Consider the following 22,479-nt stretch of genomic DNA (forward strand, 5'->3'; position numbering starts at 1 on the left):
CTTGCATAATGCTTAGCCATTATTACTTTAGAAGTTTATTTTCGCTTTAAAACTCTACATAAATTCAGTGTAGCATGATGGAAAAAGATAGAGAGCTTTTAAAGTTTATCTGGTTTTTCATAACTTGGAAGAATCGAGCCTCACTTCCCCTATGGAAAAGAATGTCACAATATCTTCAGATAACTTTCTCAGGGATCCAATAGTAGAGAATCATTGTTGTTAGATGATTTGAGCCTAGTGCTTTTTACATATTGGCCTCCTCTACGCTAACAACTATGATATACTTTGTTTTAGTTTTGAACCCTTTTTTTGGATCTTTAGAACTCTAGATATTTAAAAAATATTATCCCTGTTTTTATATCAAAATATGATATAAACTTTTTGATCGGCGGTAATTTAGCTCTTGCCTTACCAGAAAAGCTAGCTTTATTACAGTTGACATTCCTCTAATCGATCTTCAAGGGAACAAAATTTTATCTGAATTAGAAAGTAATTTTACCACTCTCCCGCAGCTGGGGGGACTAATAAAAAATTCGAATTACAGAAAGATTCGAATAAGGAAGAGTTAATTTTAGTTGACAGATCCTTAGTTAGATTATGGTATACACTTCGGAAATTAGCTTGAAACTCACTTTTATCAGATTTAGATCAAAGGTCGAGATGATTGACATAATTCTCGTGGTTAGTGTCTTGAATTCGATGTTTTTTGCATATTGATTTTCTTAACCTAACCACGATGATACTTTGTTTTATTAATTTGATTTTAAGTCCTTCGTTGAGTTTTGTTCATGCTTCCAAACTCGAGACATTTGAAAGGATTTTTGTGGTTAGTGTCGATGTTTTTGCAACCAAACTTTTAAAATGCTACCGATATCTGGAATCAATGCTTTTTGTATATGATTTCCACGGTGAGCTAACCACGATGATAATTGGTTTAGTTTGACAGAATTCAATGGAACTGAGTTTTTCAAACTTCAAAGCTCGTGATGAACGAATGAACCCTCGTGGTTAGATGTTTGGAATCGATGCTTTTTGTACTTGAGTTTTAAATGAGCTAACCACGATGTACTTTGTTTAATTTAACGACCCATCTCTCTGATGGCATAATTCGAAAATTCGAGGTTATCTTGTGAGTTAGCTTGAAATTAACTTTTATTAAATACAAACATCCAAACTCGAGATGATTGACAGAATTTTCGTGGCTAGCGTCTTGAATTCGATGCTATTTGCACATCTGAATTCGCAATATGCTAACCACGATGATACTTCGTTTTATTATAATTTGGTTTTAAGTCCTTCATGGAGTTTTGCTCATGGTTCCAAACTCATGGATTAGATGTTTTGAGTCGAGTGCTTTTTGCATTTCGGTCTCCTCTACGCTAACCACGACGATACTTGGTTTTAGTTTTGGACCCTCTGCTTTTGGATCTTATAGCTCGGGATGTTTGAAAAGGTTTATTGTGATGTTTGATGCAGTTCTGGTATTTCAGTCAATGAATAATTGTGACATCAACGCTTTTTGCATTGTAATTCACGAAGATACTTTGCTTTATTAGTTCGACGGAATTCAATAAAACTGAGTTTTTATTTCAAAACTCGTGATGAATGAATGAACCCTCGTGGTTAGATGTTTGATAAAAATGCTTTTTGTTCTTGAGTTTTAAATGAGCTAATCACGATGTACGTTGTTTAGTCTGACAGTTTAACTTCAGGAATTCGAGGTTATCTTGTGAATTAGCTCGAAACTCACTTTTATCAGATTTAGATCAAAGGTCGAGATGATTGATAGAATTTTCGTGGGTAGTGTCTTGAATTCGATGCTTTTTGTATCTAAATTCTTAATATGCTAACCACGATGATTACTTTGCTTCTAGTCCTTCGTTGAGTTTTGTTAATGCTTCCAAACTTTAGATGATTGAAAGAATTCTTGTGGTTAGTGTCTAGAGTTTGATGCTTCTTGCAACTAAATTCTTGATCTATTAAACACGATAAAACTTTAAAAGATTAGCCTATCATTCGGTGAATTTGGTGCATAGTTTGGGCAATTCTTATAGTTAGCTGTCTGAAGTCAGATGATTTTTTTGCAGCTGACTGATTCTAGACGCTAACTATGAGAAAACTCCGTGGCTTATTTGAGTTTAAATTATCCAACTTTGTGATGAGTGAATGATTTTCGTGATGGTAAGATATTTGAAATGTGAGACTTTCCCTCTCTCACCAAGAGGAGCTATAGCTGAGGGGTCAATGCGTAGGCTTTAAAATCCAGGGGTTCGCGGTTCGATTCCTCGCTTCTTTCAAGGTTTCGTTCAGTTCATAAATGTTCGATATGGACCTCGTTAAAAATAATCGAAAGATTGTCTAAATGTCCTAGATTACTGTACTATCTATAAAATAGCACAAACTTTATATCTATTTTGACATTTCGCCAGGATAACTTTGAGTTCGGGGGTTCATTTAGAATCTAAATCATTAAGTTCAAGATGAATTAGGGTATTTTTATGTTTTGAGTTTGACACTTGTATTGTGCCGCTCTATCGAATTCAATTCATATTTTGTATGACTCGTGAGACAAATAAATGAGTTCGTTCGATATTTTGAAACTCGCGGTGAATGGAAAAATTAGACATCTGAGCTCAGGAAGAATTGCCATGGTTAGACGTTTGAACTCGGGATGATTTCATGCAACCAAATCTTTTTCTACGCTAACGATGGGAATACTTTGTTACATCAGTTTGAGCTTCTTAAAAATTGTTTCTTGAAGATTTCTTTGACACTTGTCAAAGAACGTGACCGAACACATTCAAATAACTTTAATTTAAATAATCAAATAATTTTATTTGACGTCAATTTTTTTTAATTTTATCAAAATCAAATCTTGAATTTTTAAAAAAATCTCAGGAAGAGCATTTGAGATATCGTCAAGAAGTCAAGGTAAGATCTTTAATTTGCAAATTCTTTGGTAGATAAAGGTATAAACTGTTGGCTTTGACTTTTATTTGTATTTCAAAAGTTGAAATTAGTGAAGAAGTTATCGTGGTTAAGTATTAATATTCGATCATGGCGTTCTAAATGAGTTTGATTCGTTTTATGAAAATATTTAAAGTTGTTTTGATGGTGGTGACAATGAAATTGGAAATCTCTGATGACTTCTTCACGTCGTAATATTTGTAATTTCCACCCTTTGGAACTTTATTTTCGCTTTTTTTTTTTAAAGTTTATCTGTTCTTTTTTTATATTTTGAGAAAATCAAGCTTCAATCCCCCTATGGAAAATATTCTTAAGGTAATCCATCACAACATACGCAACCAACTTTCTTTGTTAGTCGAGATCCCATTGATGAGAATCCTTGTTGTTAGATGTTTTGAGTCTGGTGCTTTTTGCATCGCAGTCTCCTCTACGCTAACCGCGATGATACTTTGTTTTAGTTTTGGACCCTGTTCTTGGATCTTATAGCTCGAGATGATTAATAAAGTGTATCGTGACGTTTGATGCAGTTCTGGTGTTTCAGTCAATGAATAGTTGTGAGATCAACACTTTTTGCACTTGATTTCCACGATGAGCTAACCTTGATGATACATGGGCCGCAGCACCGGGGGGGGGGGCCACCCGGGCCTTGGCCCGACCACATTTTTTCAAAGTAAAAAGAAAATTTACCAATCAAACCAAATTTTGTCTAATAACGTTAAAACAAACCTGTTTTAGGCGATCTAGAAGGGGTAAAATTCAAAAATTTTCGCCCGTCGGCGCCGACCATGGTGGCGCCTCCTTCGTCAGTATATCATGGCCCTATCACTTTCAAAGTGGAGCCGCAGCCCCTATGATACTATGTTTAGTTTGACGGGTTTCAATTGAACTGAGTTTTAACTTCAAAACTCGTGTTGAATGAATGAATCTTTGTGGTTAGATGGTTGGAATCAATGCTGTTTGCATTTGAGTTTTAAATTAGCTAACCACGAAAATACTTTGCTATATTAGTTCGACGGAATTCAATGGAACTGAGTATTAACTTTGAAATTTGGAATCAATACTTTTTGCACTTGAGCTCTAAATGAGCTAACCACGATGTACTTTGTTTAGTTTAACGACCCATCTGTCTGATGGCACAGTTTAACTTCGGAAATTCAAGGTTATCTTGTGAGTTAGCTTCAAACTAAAGGTCGAGATAAATGACAGAATTCTCGTGGTTAGTGTCTTGAATTCGATGTTTTTTGCATATTGGTTTTCGATAAGCTGACCACGATGATACTCTTTGTTTTATTAGTTTGGTTTTCAGTCCTTCGTCGAGTTTCGTTCATTCTTCCAAACTCGAGATGATTGGCAGAATTTTCGTGGTTAGTGTCTTGAATTTGATGCTTTTTGCAACTTAGTTCTTGTAATGCTAACCACGATGATACTTTGCTATTAGTCTGATTTTAAGTCATAAGTTGGGTTTTGTTCATACTTCCAAACTTGAGACAAATAAAGGAATTCTCGTGGTTAGTGTCTAAAGTTTGATGCTTTTCGCAACCAAACTTTTAAAATGGTAACAACAATAAAACTTTGCAAGACTACTTTATCATTCGTTGAATTTGGTGCATATCTACGAAATTTCTCATGGCTAGCTTTCTGAAGTCGGTTGATTTTTTGCAAATTTTTATTAGACACTTCGCCAAGATAACTTAGAATCTAAATCATATATTAAGTTCAAGATAAATTAGGGTATTCTTGTGTTTTGGATTTGACACTTTTATTTTTTTACAATATATTATGCCGCTCTATCGAATTCAATTCAAATTTCAAAACTCGAGAGACGAATAAATGAGTTCGTTCCATATTTTCAAACTCGTGGTAAATGGAAAAATTAGATATCTGAGCTCAGGAAGAATTACCATGGTTAGATGTTTGAATTTGGGATGATTTCATGCAACCATCTCTTTTACCTCACTGACCATGGGGATACTTTGTTACATTAGTTTGAGAATCTTAAAGATTATTTCTTGACCATCATGCAATTTGCCGTAAAATAGGTACCCCCTGAATTTTAGGTACCCCCAAACAACAGACGTTAGTAGGTACCCCCTGTGATTGGTACCTCCTGTGACTTGAGTATATGTCAAGAAAGGAAAAAATTGTATATTTTTATAATTAAAATGAATAATGATAGTTATATAAAAGCAAGATGGGTTCATTCCATGCTCTTATGCCTCCCTTATGAACAATAAATTCGCGGTGATGAAGATTTCTTTGACAGAACACACGTCAAATAACTTAAAACTTTATTTGACGTCAATTTTTTCTTTAATTTTATCAAAATATTTTCTTGAATTTTTAAAAACTTCAAAATAACCATTTGGGATATCGTCAAGAACTCAAGGTAAGATTATCTTTACTAAAACTTATGTAAGATTAAGGTATAAATTGTTGACTTTGACTTTATTTTTATTTCAAAACTTGAACAAGTAAAGGAATAATCGTGGTTAAGTATTTAAATCAGGTCATGCAGTTCTAAATGAGATTGATTCATTTTGTAATTAATTATGGTGAAAACACAACTTTCCCTTCGACTTAGCAACTTTGCCTCAAAGAAGCTTTACTCCATTTTCAAAAAGGGCAATATTCATGGTCATCTGGAAACTTCCATGTTATATAAGTCAAACTAGTAATTTTCTGGTTCATATGAAAAAAACGTACAGAAAATAATTGAAATTCTCATTACTGATCCTAATGAGGCAAATACTTTCAAAATGTATATGCAATATTATCAGACAGTAATGATGATTTCATGTTTCCATCTTAACCCTTAGAAGCCAGAATACGTATATATACGTTTTGAAAAGGTCATTTTACCGATACACAGTCTTTTGGTCATAACTCCTGACCACTTGAGATTCAGAGAAAAAAAATCGGCTATTTTTTGTAGCTGAGAGAAAGAGCTTTCCAACGATACCAAAGTTGATACCTGAATCCTTTGTCATGGTCGAGAAATTGCCTTTGAAAAAATAAATTTACAGAAAAAAATGATGAAATTTTTGGCCTTTTCAAAAAAGACAGCGGCTTCTAAAGGTTAATAAAAATTTTTTAAATCTTTAAAACTGGTCCAAACAGTCCAAAATGACTACTGGTACTAAGAGAAAGTAGATAAAGGCATTTTAAATGAAAAAGAAAAAAAAATTGAGTCTCTGTTAACCCTTAGAAGCCAGAATACGTATATATACGTTTTGAAAAGGTCATTTTACCGATACACAGTCTTTTGGTCATAACTCCTGACCACTTGAGATTCAGAGAAAAAAAATCGGCTATTTTTTGTAGCTGAGAGAAAGAGCTTTCCAACGATACCAAAGTTGATACCTGAATCCTTTGTCATGGTCGAGAAATTGCCTTTGAAAAAATAAATTTACAGAAAAAAATGATGAAATTTTTGGCCTTTTTCAAAAAGACAGCGGCTTCTAAAGGTTAATAAAAATTTTTTAAATCTTTAAAACTGGTCCAAACAGTCCAAAATGACTACTGGTACTAAGAGAAAGTAGATAAAGGCATTTTAAATGAAAAAGAAAAAAAAATTGAGTCTCTGTTAACCCTTAGAAGCCAGAATACGTATATATACGTTTTGAAAAGGTCATTTTACCGATACACAGTCTTTTGGTCATAACTCCTGACCACTTGAGATTCAGAGAAAAAAAATCGGCTATTTTTTGTAGCTGAGAGAAAGAGCTTTCCAACGATACCAAAGTTGATACCTGAATCCTTTGTCATGGTCGAGAAATTGCCTTTGAAAAAATAAATTTACAGAAAAAAATGATGAAATTTTTGGCCTTTTTCAAAAAAGACAGCGGCTTCTAAAGGTTAATAAAAATTTTTTAAATCTTTAAAACTGGTCCAAACAGTCCAAAATGACTACTGGTACTAAGAGAAAGTAGATAAAGGCATTTTAAATGAAAAAGAAAAAAAAATTGAGTCTCTGTTAAATTCATTGGATACAATGTTATGACAATAAAAAATAATGATAAAAGACACTGGGCTCTACTTAAGTATCTAAGTGAGAGTCAATGCTGAATTGTAATTCAAGGATGATTTGTTTGGATTCACAAGCTTAAAAATCGTTACGAGAATTTGAGAAGAAATCAAAACTACCTATATTCTGAGTATCTGATTATGGTTTAAGACCAGAGTCTGTTATTTTGAAATGAGTTTTTCTGGTACGAAATGAAGCTCCTTAGTAGTCAGGCTTTTATAAGAACAATTTGATAAAATATTTAGGCCCTTAAATGCGAAAAATAAGAGTCTGAATTAGCGTTAATTTAAGCAAATTATTTGGCAAATAAGTAAAAATAGGAAACTAAACCCAAAATATGGTAATAAACCTAGACCTTAGTTTCGCCCTCGTGAAATAAGAACAGAAAAAGAACTATTGTACAAAATGGAGAAAAAAATGGAAAGTCCTGAATTGATCGTCACTCCATAACAAATGTAAGTCAACAAATGAAAAAATATTTTCAAGGCTGACAAAAAATGTTTTCAATACTATAAATGTATTTAACACTTTTTTTGGCTGCCATGAAGATATTCAGTTGTTTTGATGGTAGTGACAATTAAATTAGAAAGTTTTGATGAGTTCTTCACGTCATAATATTTGTAATGTCTAACCGGGATGGCTTTCCTCACTCATGCTAAAGTTTAGGCATCCTAGCTACCTACAATGAAGTATTCATGGCTAGGCGTTCAAACGTGAATACTCTTACGTAATCACCGCCTTGTATGATGCTTAGCCATTATTACTTTGGGAGTTTATTTTCGCTTTAAAACTCACATAAATTCAGTGTAGCATGATGGCAAAAGTTAATCTAGTTTTTCATATTTTGAAAAAATCGAGGCTCATTTCCCCTATGGTTAGAATGTTAGGATAATCCATGGCAACATTCTCAGCCAACTTTCTTAGTTGGTCGAGATCCCATTGATGAGAATCCTTGTTGCTAGATGTTTTGAGTCTAATGCTTTTTGCATCGCAGTCTCCTCTACGCTAACCACGATGAAACTTTGTTTTAGTTTTGGACCCTGTTTTTGGATCTTATAGCTCAAAATGATTGATAAAGTTTATCGTGATATTCGATTCAGTTCTTGTATTTCGGTCAATGAATAGTGGTGAGATCGATGTTTTTTGCACTTGATTTCAACGATGAGCTAACCACGAAAATACTTTGCTATATTAGCTGACGGAATTCAATGGAACTGAGTTTTAATTTCGAAACTCGTGATGAATGAATGAACGTGAAATTCTCATTGCTGGCTATAACGAGACAAATACTTTCAAAATGTATTTGTAACGTTCTCGTACACAGCAATGATGATTTCATGTTCCCATCGTTAATTCATGGGACATAATGTTATGGAAATAGAAATCATGCTAAAAGACTGAACTGGGCACTACTTCAGCATCTAAGTGAGAGTCAAATGCTGAATTATTATTTAAGAATGATTTGCTCGGTTTCAAGATCAGGGAAAGCTCGATCTGTCAATTATACCTTGCTGGTATTGAGGAAAAAAATAGAAAGACCCACACTCTGAATATCTGATCAATTGAAGAGCAATGCTGAGCCTGGATTGGCTTTAATTCAAGCAAATAATTGGTCAAATAGGGCACTAAACCTAAAATATGGTAATAAACCTATACCTTAGTTTTGCACTGGACATAAGAAAAGTAAAAGAACTATTTTACAGGCAGCGTTGGTTAGACCTTCACTTATTATACATACAATAGTATAGCAAGTTAACAGGAGAAAAATGTTTTCAAGGCTGACAAAAATGTTTTTACTGCTATAATTGTATTTGGGAAATTTTTTTTCTGCCATGAAGATACTCAGTTGTTTTGATAGTGGGAGCAATGAACGATTTTTTATTATTGTTATTATTATAAAGGAACCGTATTCTTTATAGTAAAACAATGTAAAAAAAGGTTCTGATGGCATCTTCACTTCATAATTGTAATGTCTAGCCACGATGGCTTTCCTTGCCTATGCTAACAAGAGGTTTAAATGTAAATAACGAATAAAGAATTTCCAGTGGTTAAGTGTCTTGGGTCGATGCTTTTTTTGCGTTCAGACGTTTCTCACTTGACCACTTGAACTTCTAAACACTAAAAAATGCTATTTAATTGGATAGAAACAGGTTTTAGACTTTACTTCACTTGCTATAATTGTTTTTGGGAACTTTTTTGGTTGCCATGAAGATACTCAGTTATTTTAATGGTAAAAACAATGAAAATATAAATTTTTGATGACATATTTGCTTCATAATATATCAAATGTCTAGCCAGGATGACTTTCCTCACCCATGCTAACAAGAGGTTTCAATGTAAAGAACGAATAAAGAATTTCTTGTGGTTAAGTGTCTTGGGTCGATGCTTTTGTGCATTCAGACGCTTCTCACTTGACCACTTAAAACTTCTAAACACCACAAAATGCTATTTAATTGAAAAGAAACAGGTTTTCGATTTTACTTCACTTTATACGTATAATAGTACAGTAAGTCAACAAATGAAAAAATATTTTCAAGTCTGACAAAAAATGTTTTCAATACTATAATGTATTTGAGGATTTTCTTGTTTGTCTTGAAGATACTCAGTGGTTTTGATAGTGGGAATTATGAAATTATGAAAATGGAAAGTTCTTCCGTCACTTTATAAGTATATCTGTATGTCACAAAGTTATCCTAAGATTCCCTGCATTGCCAAATAATAATACCAAAAAAATGTATTTTGCACTTATCAGATTATCAATGATGAGAATATCATATTAATGGAGCAGTTGCCAAAAATTGGATGGTCATAGAAGGGGTCGCAGAAAAATGGATACGTTAAAAATATTTTTTGAGCGATACTGTCTGTGGCAAATCTTTGTCGAAGTGATATTATGGTGAATGAAGGATCATTTTTTAACAGTGATATATAAGCATTTCCCCGGTAAAATTTAATAGTCTATAGATTTGTGTAATAAACTATCGAATATTATCTGGCACTGTCAGTAACATAAATAAACGATAATACATAGAGAAAAAGTTAGGAGCGGACATATGACAGTCCTTGCATCGACGATTTTAACTTATCAGATTATAACTGCTAAAACTGGTCGTTATAGACGTGTTTGCATAAAAATGCGGATGCTTTCAAAGTATGGTTGTTACGTAAAGCTGTCTGTGACGGCTAGTGGTTCAAACCATATAGGGCTAGGATTGACGGTTCATTCAAGTGATGATATAAAGTGGTAATATCAATGGTTTAAAGCTTTGTATAACCATAATTAGATATAAGGTAAGATGATTTTCACTTGTCAGATTATAACTGATAAAAATATCATGGAAAAGGAGCAAAACTGGTTGTTATAGACGTGATTGCATAAAAATGTATGCTTTCAAAGTATCATTGATAGCAATGATGCCTGTGACGGCTAGTGGTTCAAACCATATGGGGCGGGATTGACGGTTCATTCAAGTGATGATATAAAGCGGTAATATCAATGGTTTAAAGCTTTGTGTAACCATAATTGAATATAAGGTAGGACGATTTTCACTTATCAGATTATAACTGCTAGAAATGTCATGGAGATGGAGTAGTTTCCAAAAACTGGTTGGTTATAGACAAACAGAAATAGAACAGAATTTAAAACGATCTGCATGTCCAATATCTTTGTATGTTTTATAGCATCTAAAGTTATTACAACTGTCGATCTTTATGGAATAGGACTAAGTTTTCTTGGTGGTCGAAAACAACGTAAGAGAAATGAAGATGAAGCATCATTTAAATAATGATATGAAGTGTACTTTTAACTTATCAGATTACAACTAATGTGATTATCATGAAAAAGGAGCTGTTGCCAAAAATTGGTTGGTCGTAGACTGGGACGCAAAGATGGATACGTTTTTAAAAGTATCTTTTTGAGCGATACTGTCTGTGGCAACTTTTTGTTGAAGTGATATGGTGAAGGAAGCATCATTTAAGCAATGATATGAAGTGTACTTTTAACTTATCAGATTACAACTGATGTGATTATCATGAAAAGAATCATTTGCCGAAAATTGATTGATCGTAGACTGGGTCGCAAGATGGAAACGTTTTTAAAAGTATCTTTTTGAGCGATACTGTCTGTGACAAATCTTTGTTGAAGTGATATGGTGAAGGAAGCATCATTTAAACAATGATATACAGTGAACTTTTCACTTATCAGATTACAACTGATGTGATTATCATGAAAAGGAGCAGTTGCCAAAAATTGGTTGGTCGTAGACTGGGATGCAAAAATGGATACGTTTTTAAAAGTATCTTTTTGTGAGAAACTGTCTATGGCAAATCTTTGTTGAAGTGATATGATGAAGGAAGGATCATTTAAACAATGATATAAAGTGTAATTTTCACTTATCACATTACAACTGATGTGATTATCATGAAAAGGAGCAGTTGCCAAAAATTGGTTGGTCGTAGACTGGGACGCAAAAATGATACGTTTTTAAAAGTATCTTTTTGAGCGATACTGTCTATGGCAAATCTTTGTTGAAGTGATATGGTGAAGGAAGCATCATTTAAACAATGATATAAAGTGTACTTTTCACTCATTAGATTACAACTGATGTCATTATCATGAAAAAGGAGCAGTTGCCAAAAATTGGATTGTTGTAGACTGGGACGCAAAAAGTGGATACGTTTTTAAAAGTATCTTTTTGAGCGATACAGTCTATGGCAAATCTTTGTTGAAGTGATATGATGAAAGAAGCATCATTTAAACAATGATATAAAGCGTACTTTTCACTTATCAGATTACAACTAATGTGATTATCATGAAAAGGAACAGTTGCCAAAAACTGATTGGTCGTAGACTGGAACGCAAAAGTGGATACGTTTTTAAAAGTATCTTTTCGAGCGAAACTGTCTGTGGCAAATCTTTGTTGAAGTGATATGGTGAAGGAAGCATCATTTAAACAATGATATAAAGCGTGCTTTTCACTTATCAGATTACAACTGATGTCATTGTCATGAAAAGGAGCAGTTGCCAAAAATATGAAAACATCATGCCTGGTATGAAACGGGAACACTTATGTAATTAAAACTAAAACCTTTAAAGTCACCTCATCCTAGTTAGATGTTTGACACCGGCTTGATACGAAACATCATACCTGGTATGAAACGGGAACACTTATATATAACTAAAACCTCTAAAGTCACCTCATCCTGGTTAGATATTTGAAAATGGATGCTTTAATTGTATTCCATTTCATGAACTAACCACGATAGAACTTAGTTACAAGAAGGTAAGTTTTGGTTGGAACATCCAAAGTTTTTGAGACCTTCGGATGTTCTTAACTTTTTGAGTTATAAGCCTAACAATGTTCTTATTTTCGTAATTTTTTGTCCATTTTTCTAAGAAATTGGATCTTGTTGAGCCCGTACAGCCTTAAAATGTTCTTAACTTGTTTTTAATATCATGGCCATCGAAGCCTTATCTTCTTATCTTATTGGAACTAATTTTTCGCGGGAATTAATTTTCGCAATTCTCCTTTTTTTGGTTCGAAAACTACTATATAAGTAAATGTTAGATACGTTAGATGATGTAAAAAATGTAAAAAACGACTAAAGGAATTTCTGTGGTCAAGTGTCTTGAGGTCGATTTTTTGCATTTAGATCCTTCTCACTTGAGCACTGGAATACTCTTGTTAGTTTGAGGTAACAATTGATATACGTTCAAATGTTTCAGAATTCCTGGTTTTTAAATTTCGGAAGTTTTGGATAAGAAATTCTCGTGGTTACGTGTAACAAATTTGCTGCTTTATATAGTGATGTTTGGTCAGTAACCACGATGATACATTTAACTTTGTTTGAAATAACGGTTGGATTTAAAATATTGTATCAAAACTTGCATTTAATGTGAAGGAATTATGGTGGTTGAGTATTCTAATCACGATAATGCTTTCATTGCATTCGTGATTTTCTTGCCAACCACAATAAAACTTTTCTAGATATGTTCCAGTCACAATTCAAAACAATTATTTATTAAAACCTAAATGAAAGAATTATCGTGGTTAGATGAAATTGAGTTTGATGCTTTTTGTATCCCATTACTTTACGTATAACCACGAAGATATTATACAAAGTAAATCGAGACCAATTTATACGAGTTTATCTATTAATAACTGTTGAATCTAAAATTTTGTATCAGAACTTGTATTGAATGTGAAGGAATTATGGTGGTTAAGTATTCTAATCACAATGATGCTTTCATTGCATTGATTTTCTTTACTAACCACAATGAAACTTTTCTAGATATGTAATAATTCAAAACATTTATATCATATCAGAACATAAATGAACATCTTCACTAAGGAGGCGAAATTTTGTTTAAAATAAAAAATGTATATGTACCATGACCATTTGAACTTACATAATAATTAAAACATTCTCATCTAAAGTATGACAATCCAAGAAATGAAACAAAATAATTATCGTGGTTAGATGAAATTGAGTTTGATGTTTCTTGTATCACATTGCTTTACGTCTAACCACGAAGATATTATACCAAATAAAACGAGACAAATTTATACGAATTTATCATTCAATAACTGTTGAATCTAAAGTATTGTATCAGAACTTGTATTGAATGTGAAAGAATTATGGTGGTTGAGCTATTAATCACGATAAAATACTTTCATTGCATTCGTGATTTTCTTGCCAACCACAATAAAACTTTTCTAGATATGTTCCAGTCACAATTCAAAACAATTATTTATTAAAATCTAAATGAATGAAATAAAAGAATCACAATGGTTAGGTGAAATTGAGTTTGATGCTTTTTGTATCCCATTTCTTTACGTAGTATAACCACGAAGATATTATACAAAGTAAATCGAGACCAATTTATACGAGTTTATCTATCAATAACTGTTGAATCTAAAATTTTGTATCAGAACTTGTATTGAATGTGAAGGAATTATGGTGGTTGAGTATTCTAACCACAATGATGCTTTCATTGTATTTGTGATTTTTTTTGCTAACCACAATGACACTTTTCTAGATATGTAATAATTCAAAACATTTATATTATATCAGAACATAAATGAACATCTTCACTAAGGAGGCGAAATTTAGTTTAAACTAAAAATTTATATGAATCATGGCCACTTGAACTTACGTAATGATTCAAATATTCTCATCTGAAGTATGACAATTCAAGAAATGAAGCAAAAAAATTATCGTGGTTAGATGAAATTGATTTTGATGCTTTTTGTATCCCATTGCTTTACGTCTAACCACGAAGATATTTTACCAAGTAAATCGAGACCAATTTAAACGAATTTTGTTCAAAAAGCGATGGCCAAAGTGGTCAAAGGCGTCTCAAACCAGGAGTTCACGTTCGAATCCCCGCTCCATCAGATCTTAAATACTCGAGCCGGCTGGCCGTTGACCCCGTGAAAACAATTGAAAGACTGTCTTAAAGTCCTAGATTACTATAGGCTATCCACTTTTAAATATCGACTCTATCTATAGACCTTTTCATAAATTAGGTCACGAACATCACTTGCCTCGTATTCAAACAGTTACCAGGTCTATAAATGTGAAGGAAATACTAATTAATTATTCTGGTGACTGAGTGTTTATGGCTTCTTTGATGCATTTTGTAATCCACACAATGATAATGCTGTAGTTCAATTTTGTGCAAGGTTTAGATCACAAAAGATTTTCAAATCGTTTTTCTCCAAGAAACATCAATGATAAAATCACCGAAGCTGGACTAGTTTGATACTGTTAACATGAGGACATTGATTGTATCTATCACTATGATTTACGTCTCTTTGTAGTCCAGTCAAACTTTGTTAACTTTCTTAATTACTATGACATTTTAACCACTATGACAATTAAAACATGCTTTTCACGACTCTATGGAGTTTACTCAAACTTTGTTGTCAAGTCTCGATTGAATAGGTTTCAAGAAAAAATGTGGTTAACATTTGACTTGATATTCCTTTTCCATCGGCCTTGGTATTGGAACAAAGTTATTAACAAAAGAGTAATGCTAATTGAAAAACTGGTAAATGATGAATAGCCACAGCCAGGACACAGTTTCTCGATCCCGGCCAAACTAAATCTTTCATTGAAGTTTTTCTGAAAGTCGTACCCTAATGGTACCACTACTCAATGTGGGTGAAGGTATTCTTAAACGGAAAAATTTTATTCAATTTAATTTAATTATAAATTGACCCACATCAAGTAGCACCAGGAGCACCATTAGGCTACCACTTTCTGAAAACACCGGCGTTCTAAATTTAGAACGCCAAGATCCTCAGAGCTTTCACCGATAAGTCGAGTAATTCAAGAATTTGAAGGGTGAATACTTTCAATATGAAACTAGTTTTCAGACACAAAGATAAACCGAAGGCTTGAGACTTTGATTCATATATCATGAACAATTCAAAGCAGACATTTTCAACGCTAATCAGATAGTTAGATGAATTCGTTCCAATTGTTAAGATGAGGCGTCCTAAAATCAGTAGATACTTGTTGTACGATTCTGATACAGTGACACCAAGATGGAAGTTCATTTCATGCACCACCAAATTTCCAAATGTTAATTAGCGTCAATCGAATCAAATATTCTTCATAAGTTGCAAAAGACCAAAGAAAGTGCTGAATTCAATCCGTCATTTGAAACACGGAGCAAATCTTAATGCTTCACTTTTTATTACTTAGGAAAAGTCGAGAATTGACCTCTAGCCCTCGGCTTGTAACTCAATGGACAAAGTCAGTAAAAACAATAAATTCAAACAAACACACAAATAAAGCAAACGTTTTCTCGACAAACCTTTAGATGATTATCTGATTTTGTTCCGAAAGCATTTTCAGCTTCACCAAGCTCAAAATAATCATTGATGAAAACATTGAAAGTTTCGTTCTGTTGCAAAGCCAATTCAAACCTATAAAATAAAAAATTCATTCCTTAGATATATTGAAACTTTTCTTCAACAATAGTGGTTTCAAAAAAATCCTGGATGTTTGGGTTGGGACACGTCTGACTACTTTTCAGATGTTTAAAATCTAGATATTTTTTATCTTGGGATATTTTTTATCTTGGTTCTGCTAAATTTTCATGAAAGAAAAGCCCATAAATCACACGTAGTAGAGCTAAGGCTATGCTAATATGTTTTCCAGGCGGCTACAACGCAATTTTGTTGCAGGCTTTTGATGCAGGCACTTTTTTCTATAATATTTTTATTGCGTTGCAGAAAGAAGGATTGCAGGACAAAAAATTGACGTGTTTCATTTCGCAATTCCTCGCGCTTGCAACCTTTAAAAATCATCAGTATAACCTTAGCTAAAATATTCCGACAATTGATGTCATGGACTGAGGTAAACTTAGGTTGCGTTTCATACATCATTTGGGAGGAGAATTGAAATTTGAAAAATACTAAAATTGTGTTAGGTTTTAACCAATTCTCACAAAGAATTTCATACCGAAGCCACCTTTAAAAAACATCAGTATAACCTTAGCTAAAATATTCCGACAATTGATGTTATGGACTGAGGTAAACTTTAGGTTGTGTTTCATACATCATTTGGGAGGAGAATTGAAATTTGAAAAATACTAAAATTGTATTAGGTTTTAACCAATTCTCACAAAGAATTTCATACCGAATCGATCAGAAGGTGCAATGGCCGAATTGTCTAGGCGTCAGCAGCTTAAACCAGGGATTCCCGGTCCAAATCCCTTCTCCTTCCAATGGTCCATTTAGTTCATAGTTATCCGAGCCGGCTAGCCGTGGACCCCGCAAAAAACAATTAAAAGACCACCCAAAAGTCCCTAGCTTACTGGGCTATCCACGTTAAATATCGATTCTATCTATCGATACCAGAGATTGTGTATGTATTGAATTTCTTTTCTTTATCGAAACAAAGACACGTGTACACTACGAACATATATTACAAAACATTACTTAAGCATAAAATATAGCCCCCCCCGCTAGGAACTAACGTTATATCACCAGAGATACTAGACTAAGAAAAAAAAAATAAATATTGTTAGGTAAAAGCCTCCTAAAATAAAGTACCGCTAAACATTCAAATTTCGTTAAAAGATTCAACAACAGAACAAAGAATAAATTTATCTAGAATTGAAGTTAAACTTCCATTGAAGTTAAACTTCCATTTTATTGTCACCATGCAATAAAAGCCGAGAGAAAAAAGGAGGGTTAAGTGGATAAAAAATCATGCCTACGGTCTGAAGTTTGTCAAACAAAGATTGAAAATGGCGAAGAAAATCACTGACCTTGGAATGACTTCATCCATGAAATCAACAATATCATCACTATTCATAATGACGTCATTTTCTTTGTCTGTGTTTTGTCTAGCCTCGCACTGGACAGCTGCGTTTTTTGGACGTGGCCTGCAAAAAAGTGTGGAAGATTCAATATTGATCAATAATATAGTTGACGCTCTCTAATTCGATTTTAAAAGGGTAATTTAGTCCGGTGACGTTCTTGGTTGACCCTGACAAGTAGTATTTAAAATAAAAACATGTTAAAGCACCAGTTAGTTAGAGTAACTGACTAGTCCGTCATCTTGTTTTCAATTCTGGTCGTCAACAGCACGTTTCAAATGTTTTGAAATTCGAACGTTCGAAAATCTAAGGTCAATTGGAAAACAACATGGCGGACTAGTCGACCATAAAACTGGACACACTTTCGCAAAAGCTCTGAGCAGTAACCATATTTAGTATGTAAGGGAATAATACATTTGTAATATATCTTACCATTCTGTTTGTGATTCTTGGTTGAAATAATCAGCTGTGTTCTATGGAGAAACAATGATTCAAAGGTAAATTTTTTAATACACAAAACAACCCTTAATGACGCGATGGATTTTTGAGGAGACTGGTAATGAATTTACTTCATTGTTATATTGCACAAAGCTTTTACTTATTCATCACAATAAAAGCAATAATGGTATTATACACCCCCTTCTCACAGACCATGTAGGATTTTTTAGCCCGCGGGGATAAAAATAACAGACTGAAACTCGATAGTGATTGATATTTCAATACTTTTTATGGCTGGGGATTTCAATTCTTTTGGTTTCAAGTCAGTGGGGATGGGAAAAATATCATAATATTTTGCAGTGAGGATTGGTTTATTTGATTATTATCAGTGGGAACAAAAATTGGAGGATAATTTCCCACTGGGGACGATATTTTCGCCAATTTTTCCAGTGGGAAGGGTTTCAGTGGGTCTGTGAGAAGGGGATGTTATTATTTACTGGCAATGGAAATCATATAACATTTTAAAGAGTAAAGAAATTTTAAGATTAATTTTAGGCCGATCCTAGCTAAAGTCAAAATTGACAAAATCTCGACGTTGTTGCATTGCGATGAGTATTTGCATTTAGTGATTTCATATCTAGCTCACAAAGGTTACATCTTTTAAGGTACCTAACATGCACTTTACGGAAAAAACAATTTTTCTTAAAAGATGGCCTGCTGTTTACTTCCTATACGCATTTGCTGTTGTTAAATAGTTATTATTTTATACATGATCAAACAACAATGGGCAAAGATTCTCCAAGGAAGGTAACGCCCCTAAATTAACATCACATTTTTTGTGTAGACTGCAGTAGCCTATAACATAGATTTATAAATTATGTCGTGCTTTTAGCTCTTGCAAGCAAAAAAATTGAATATCGCAAAAAAATTGTTGCTATTGTTTTCGAAAACCCACGAAGAGTTCTGATTGGTCCATCGCTGAAATTCTATTATAATGTCACGTGACTTAGGTAGGATTTCCTACCTAACTAACCACGGCACACTTTTCAGCAAAAGCTTTACATCTAGTCTTTCGGGCTTTATAAATCTATGGCCTATAGGTTACTACTGAACATACCTGTGTCCCAACGTCCATCTCCTTCTTAACAATAGAATATGCAGAATCTTCAAAGGCAAGACAATCAATAACAATGTCTCTTGAATGTTCATCCTCGATACGATCCTCAAACTGCACTGGACATCCAAAGTCTTTACGAGAACGTGTAATGGTCAGTTTCACCTAAATAAAACAAAAAGAGGAAAGCTTACATGAGGTAGCCAAGAAACTTTTCATTAAAACCATAGTATATCAAAGATACAGAGATACGTTAAAATAGATAACAACTAGTTCGCTGTCATTATCCAGACAAAAGATACAATCCATGTAGAGGAAGATGATCGATATATGACGATTTAAAATTTCTCACAAGTATATCACATTTAGATTGTTGCATTGCAGGCTCTTCCAGAAAATGTTTGTACATGGGGGAGGATATAGTGCCGGGGGGGTAGTGAAAAATCTCCGAATTTGCCTTGTCCGGGGGGGGGTAGACTTGCTCTGTTTGAGGGTAATTTTGAATGTCCGGGGGGGGGATAGACCTGCTGTTTTTTTCTGGAACAGTCCATTCAAGTAGAAACTAAAAATTACAACCTAAATATCTTGACTTTGAAAAGCAAATAGCCAGTAAAATTTGGAGGCTCTACTAAGGACTATGAAAGGAATCTTTTGGTTTAATTTCATTTTTATCTGGTTATCCCTTTAAGGTTTGATGCAAGTTGAAATAGAACTCACTCGATCATCAGTTTCTACAACTTTTTCATCTTCCACTTCAAATTCACTACCCATGGATATCCATGGCTGTGGTGTGCGCAAACCGATTCTAATTGCTATCTCTGGTTCCTCTTCTCCATTTTCACCAAGTTCTCCACTTTCTTCTGGTGGCTAAAAGTATAAAATAAAAAATACAGTGTAACAATTACTTATTTTCCTCAATAAATCGCTCAAAGTTTCTTCAGTTTCAAAGCATTGCCATGCCATTCAGGCAATTCCTGGGCAATACCAGAGTAAAGAAATAATGTCAATAATTGACTTTTGCAGTGGCTAATAAATTTATCAAACCTTTTACTAAAACCTAGCCTCTTCAACCATGAACAGCCGTAGAGATTTTTGAAAAATCTGTGCCAGTATGTTCTAGTTAAACGAACTATGTGTCTCGTTAGTAACTTGGGAGAAACATCTCAGACACTGAATAGTGCATAACAGTAACAAACCATACCTTGCAATTTTTTTATTGCAAAGAAGAGTTTGGTACAGGCTAATTAACTGAAAACCTAGACCAAGAGATTTATGAAACATGCGACTTACATTTAGAATTTTTTGTTTTTCTTCTTCATCGATGATGAGATAAAAATTTTGTCCATACTGGAAAGCTGCATCGTAAACAATCAGCAGCTCATCTGATGGGTATTCCTAAGGTAGTAAGGTAGTAAGGTAATATTTTGCAGTGAGGATTGGTTTATTTGATTATATTTAGTGGGTACAAAAATTGAAGTATAATTTTCCACCAAGACGATATTTTGACAATTTTTCCTGTGGATAGTTTGTCTGTGAGAAGGGGGTGTGCTTATCCATGTGTTTTATGATAACATTAATAAAAATCATTAGCAGATCTATATAGATTTCAAATGTATGGAGTATAGAGTCCTACTTTCTGCTCTGTATTCAACCCTTTTAAGCCTAAAAACTTGAGTTTTTAAAAATGATCATAAATTTGTAAGGTAAATGAACCCTAAAAAGATGAAGTTTGCAGACAAAATTAGGTCGTTTTTAAATTTAGTACTCCCTGAAGTAAAACTCACCTCAACAATCTTCTTTGCAGGATGAAAATCAGAGATGGCAGCACGATCTTTGAAATCTTGTTGAATTTGTTCCTTTGTTATGATTTTATGAGGATTTTCCTCTTTCACATCTTCATCTGCTTTACATGAGAAAATTTCTTGTGTTTTGGAGGTAAAAAATATGGGAAAGATGTATGGCGGTGTTCCCGTTTCTTCTGCCATGTTGAACTATCGATTATTTGACTTCTAAATTTAACTATGATATTTTTTTTAATTAATTATCTAAAATATAAATTTATTTATTATCAATATAATAAAAAGAGAAAAGTAAGTCCGAAAAATTTCATTTGAGCCAAGATAATCAAAGCAACAATATGAATTAAAATGTTATGAAAAGCTATATGTCGAGCTGTATACATCATTCAGGCAAATAAAATTTTTTGTACAAATGTCGAGTTAAAAAGCTTCAAAATCTTAAACAACAAAATTGATAAATTGTAGGCAATAAAATCATGTAAATAAAAAGTCTCTAGAGGCTTTGAGACCATTGTTTAAAATAGGACGATGCTTTTTAATATAAAATTGCTTCTTTTATTAATAAAATATTCCATTTCTCAGAGGAGTCAATTATCTTTAAATTATTTGGTAATAGTATTCATAAAGTACTCCTTTTGTTCTTTCTTGTTTAAGGGTTTCTGATCAAATAAAAGCATTTCATTGATGTTGTTAAAGAATTGACATGAGAGTAGGGGACTGCAAATAGCACTGTCTTTTCTGTAGGAGTGCTCGAGCCATCTTTCTTGTAAGTTCCGGTCAGTTTTGCCAATGTATTCAGCGGAACAACCGGGTCATTGGAAACGGTAAACAACATTGGACTTTGACATCATGGGCGTTTTGTCTTTGTTGCTGGTGAACATGTTGATTTTTGTTGTTGAAAATGATAATTTGAATACAAGTCTTTTATCCTTTTTTAGGTTTCTCCGTAACTTTCATTCTAAACCTTTAACAAGGTTTTCTAAACCTTTAACAAGGTTTTGATCACAATCATCGAGGTGAGGAATTTTCAACCAGACAGTGAATGTATTTTCGTCGGTGGTGCTATCAGATTCGTCATTTTTATCGAGTTTTGAAAGTGTCAGTCAGTCAGTCAGTCATAATTTTTCAACCAGCAGGATATTTTCTAACCTCAATAAGATGCTAGCTTTTGAAAGTCACACAGAACAAAGCTAATAGTAAAGAGTGAACTTGTTGCGGAGAAAATCCCTTTCAAAAATGATTATTGCAGCAGATCCAATTGATGGATTAGGCATGACTTTGACGGTGATCATAGTTTGGTGCAGTAGTCAAGGTGTGGAATAGCAAGTGACTTCCAAAGGGTTAGTATTACATTAGTGTCCTGTGACTTAAAGGTTTGGATTATCCATGAGCTGATGGCTTTGACTTTGCTGATTTGATTTTGGATGTGTTGAGTGTAGCTCATATCCACATCCAAAGTGACTCCAAGGTCTTTGGCTTAGTTTTTGGTTTCAATTTGGTCCTGGGTATCAGAATTTGGTTTCAGCTCTTCGTTCTTCCCATAACACTTATGTTCGAATTTCAGTCCATCGAGTTGCATGTTATTGATCTCTGACCATTTGTATACTCTGACGAGGTCATTTTGAAGAAGCTTAACATCATCTTGACTGGCCACTTCTTTCAGCAGTCTTGTATAGTCTGCAAATGAGGACAGCACTGATAAATATCCTCATCAATATCCTGAATCAAGAAAAAAGAAACAGGAGGGGACCCAGTACGGAACCTTGGGGCACCCCAGATAAAACATCTGCACTTTTGGAAA

General features: G+C 33.6%; 2 protein-coding genes across 2 annotated transcripts in view; both read right to left on the minus strand.

The window, feature by feature from the left end:
- The window catches only part of LOC136817622 (dynein axonemal intermediate chain 3-like), a 156,696-nt gene that overhangs the window by 53,715 nt on the left and 80,502 nt on the right, over window positions 1-22,479 (minus strand). The window lies entirely within an intron of this gene.
- Window positions 14,128-20,920, minus strand: LOC136817632 (dynein axonemal intermediate chain 3-like). The gene is made up of 8 exons (XM_067073954.1): window positions 20,664-20,920; window positions 20,170-20,274; window positions 19,597-19,746; window positions 18,883-19,044; window positions 17,760-17,800; window positions 17,277-17,393; window positions 15,816-15,927; window positions 14,128-14,169 (listed from the first exon to the last, which is right to left on the minus strand). The coding sequence occupies exons 1-8, from the start codon at window positions 20,862-20,864 to the stop codon at window positions 14,128-14,130; spliced, it is 930 nt and encodes a 309-aa protein (XP_066930055.1). The 5' UTR covers window positions 20,865-20,920.

This window comes from Clytia hemisphaerica, unplaced genomic scaffold (assembly GCF_902728285.1).
Source record: "Clytia hemisphaerica strain Z4C2 unplaced genomic scaffold, Clytia hemisphaerica genome assembly, whole genome shotgun sequence".
NCBI lineage: Eukaryota > Metazoa > Cnidaria > Hydrozoa > Leptothecata > Clytiidae > Clytia > Clytia hemisphaerica.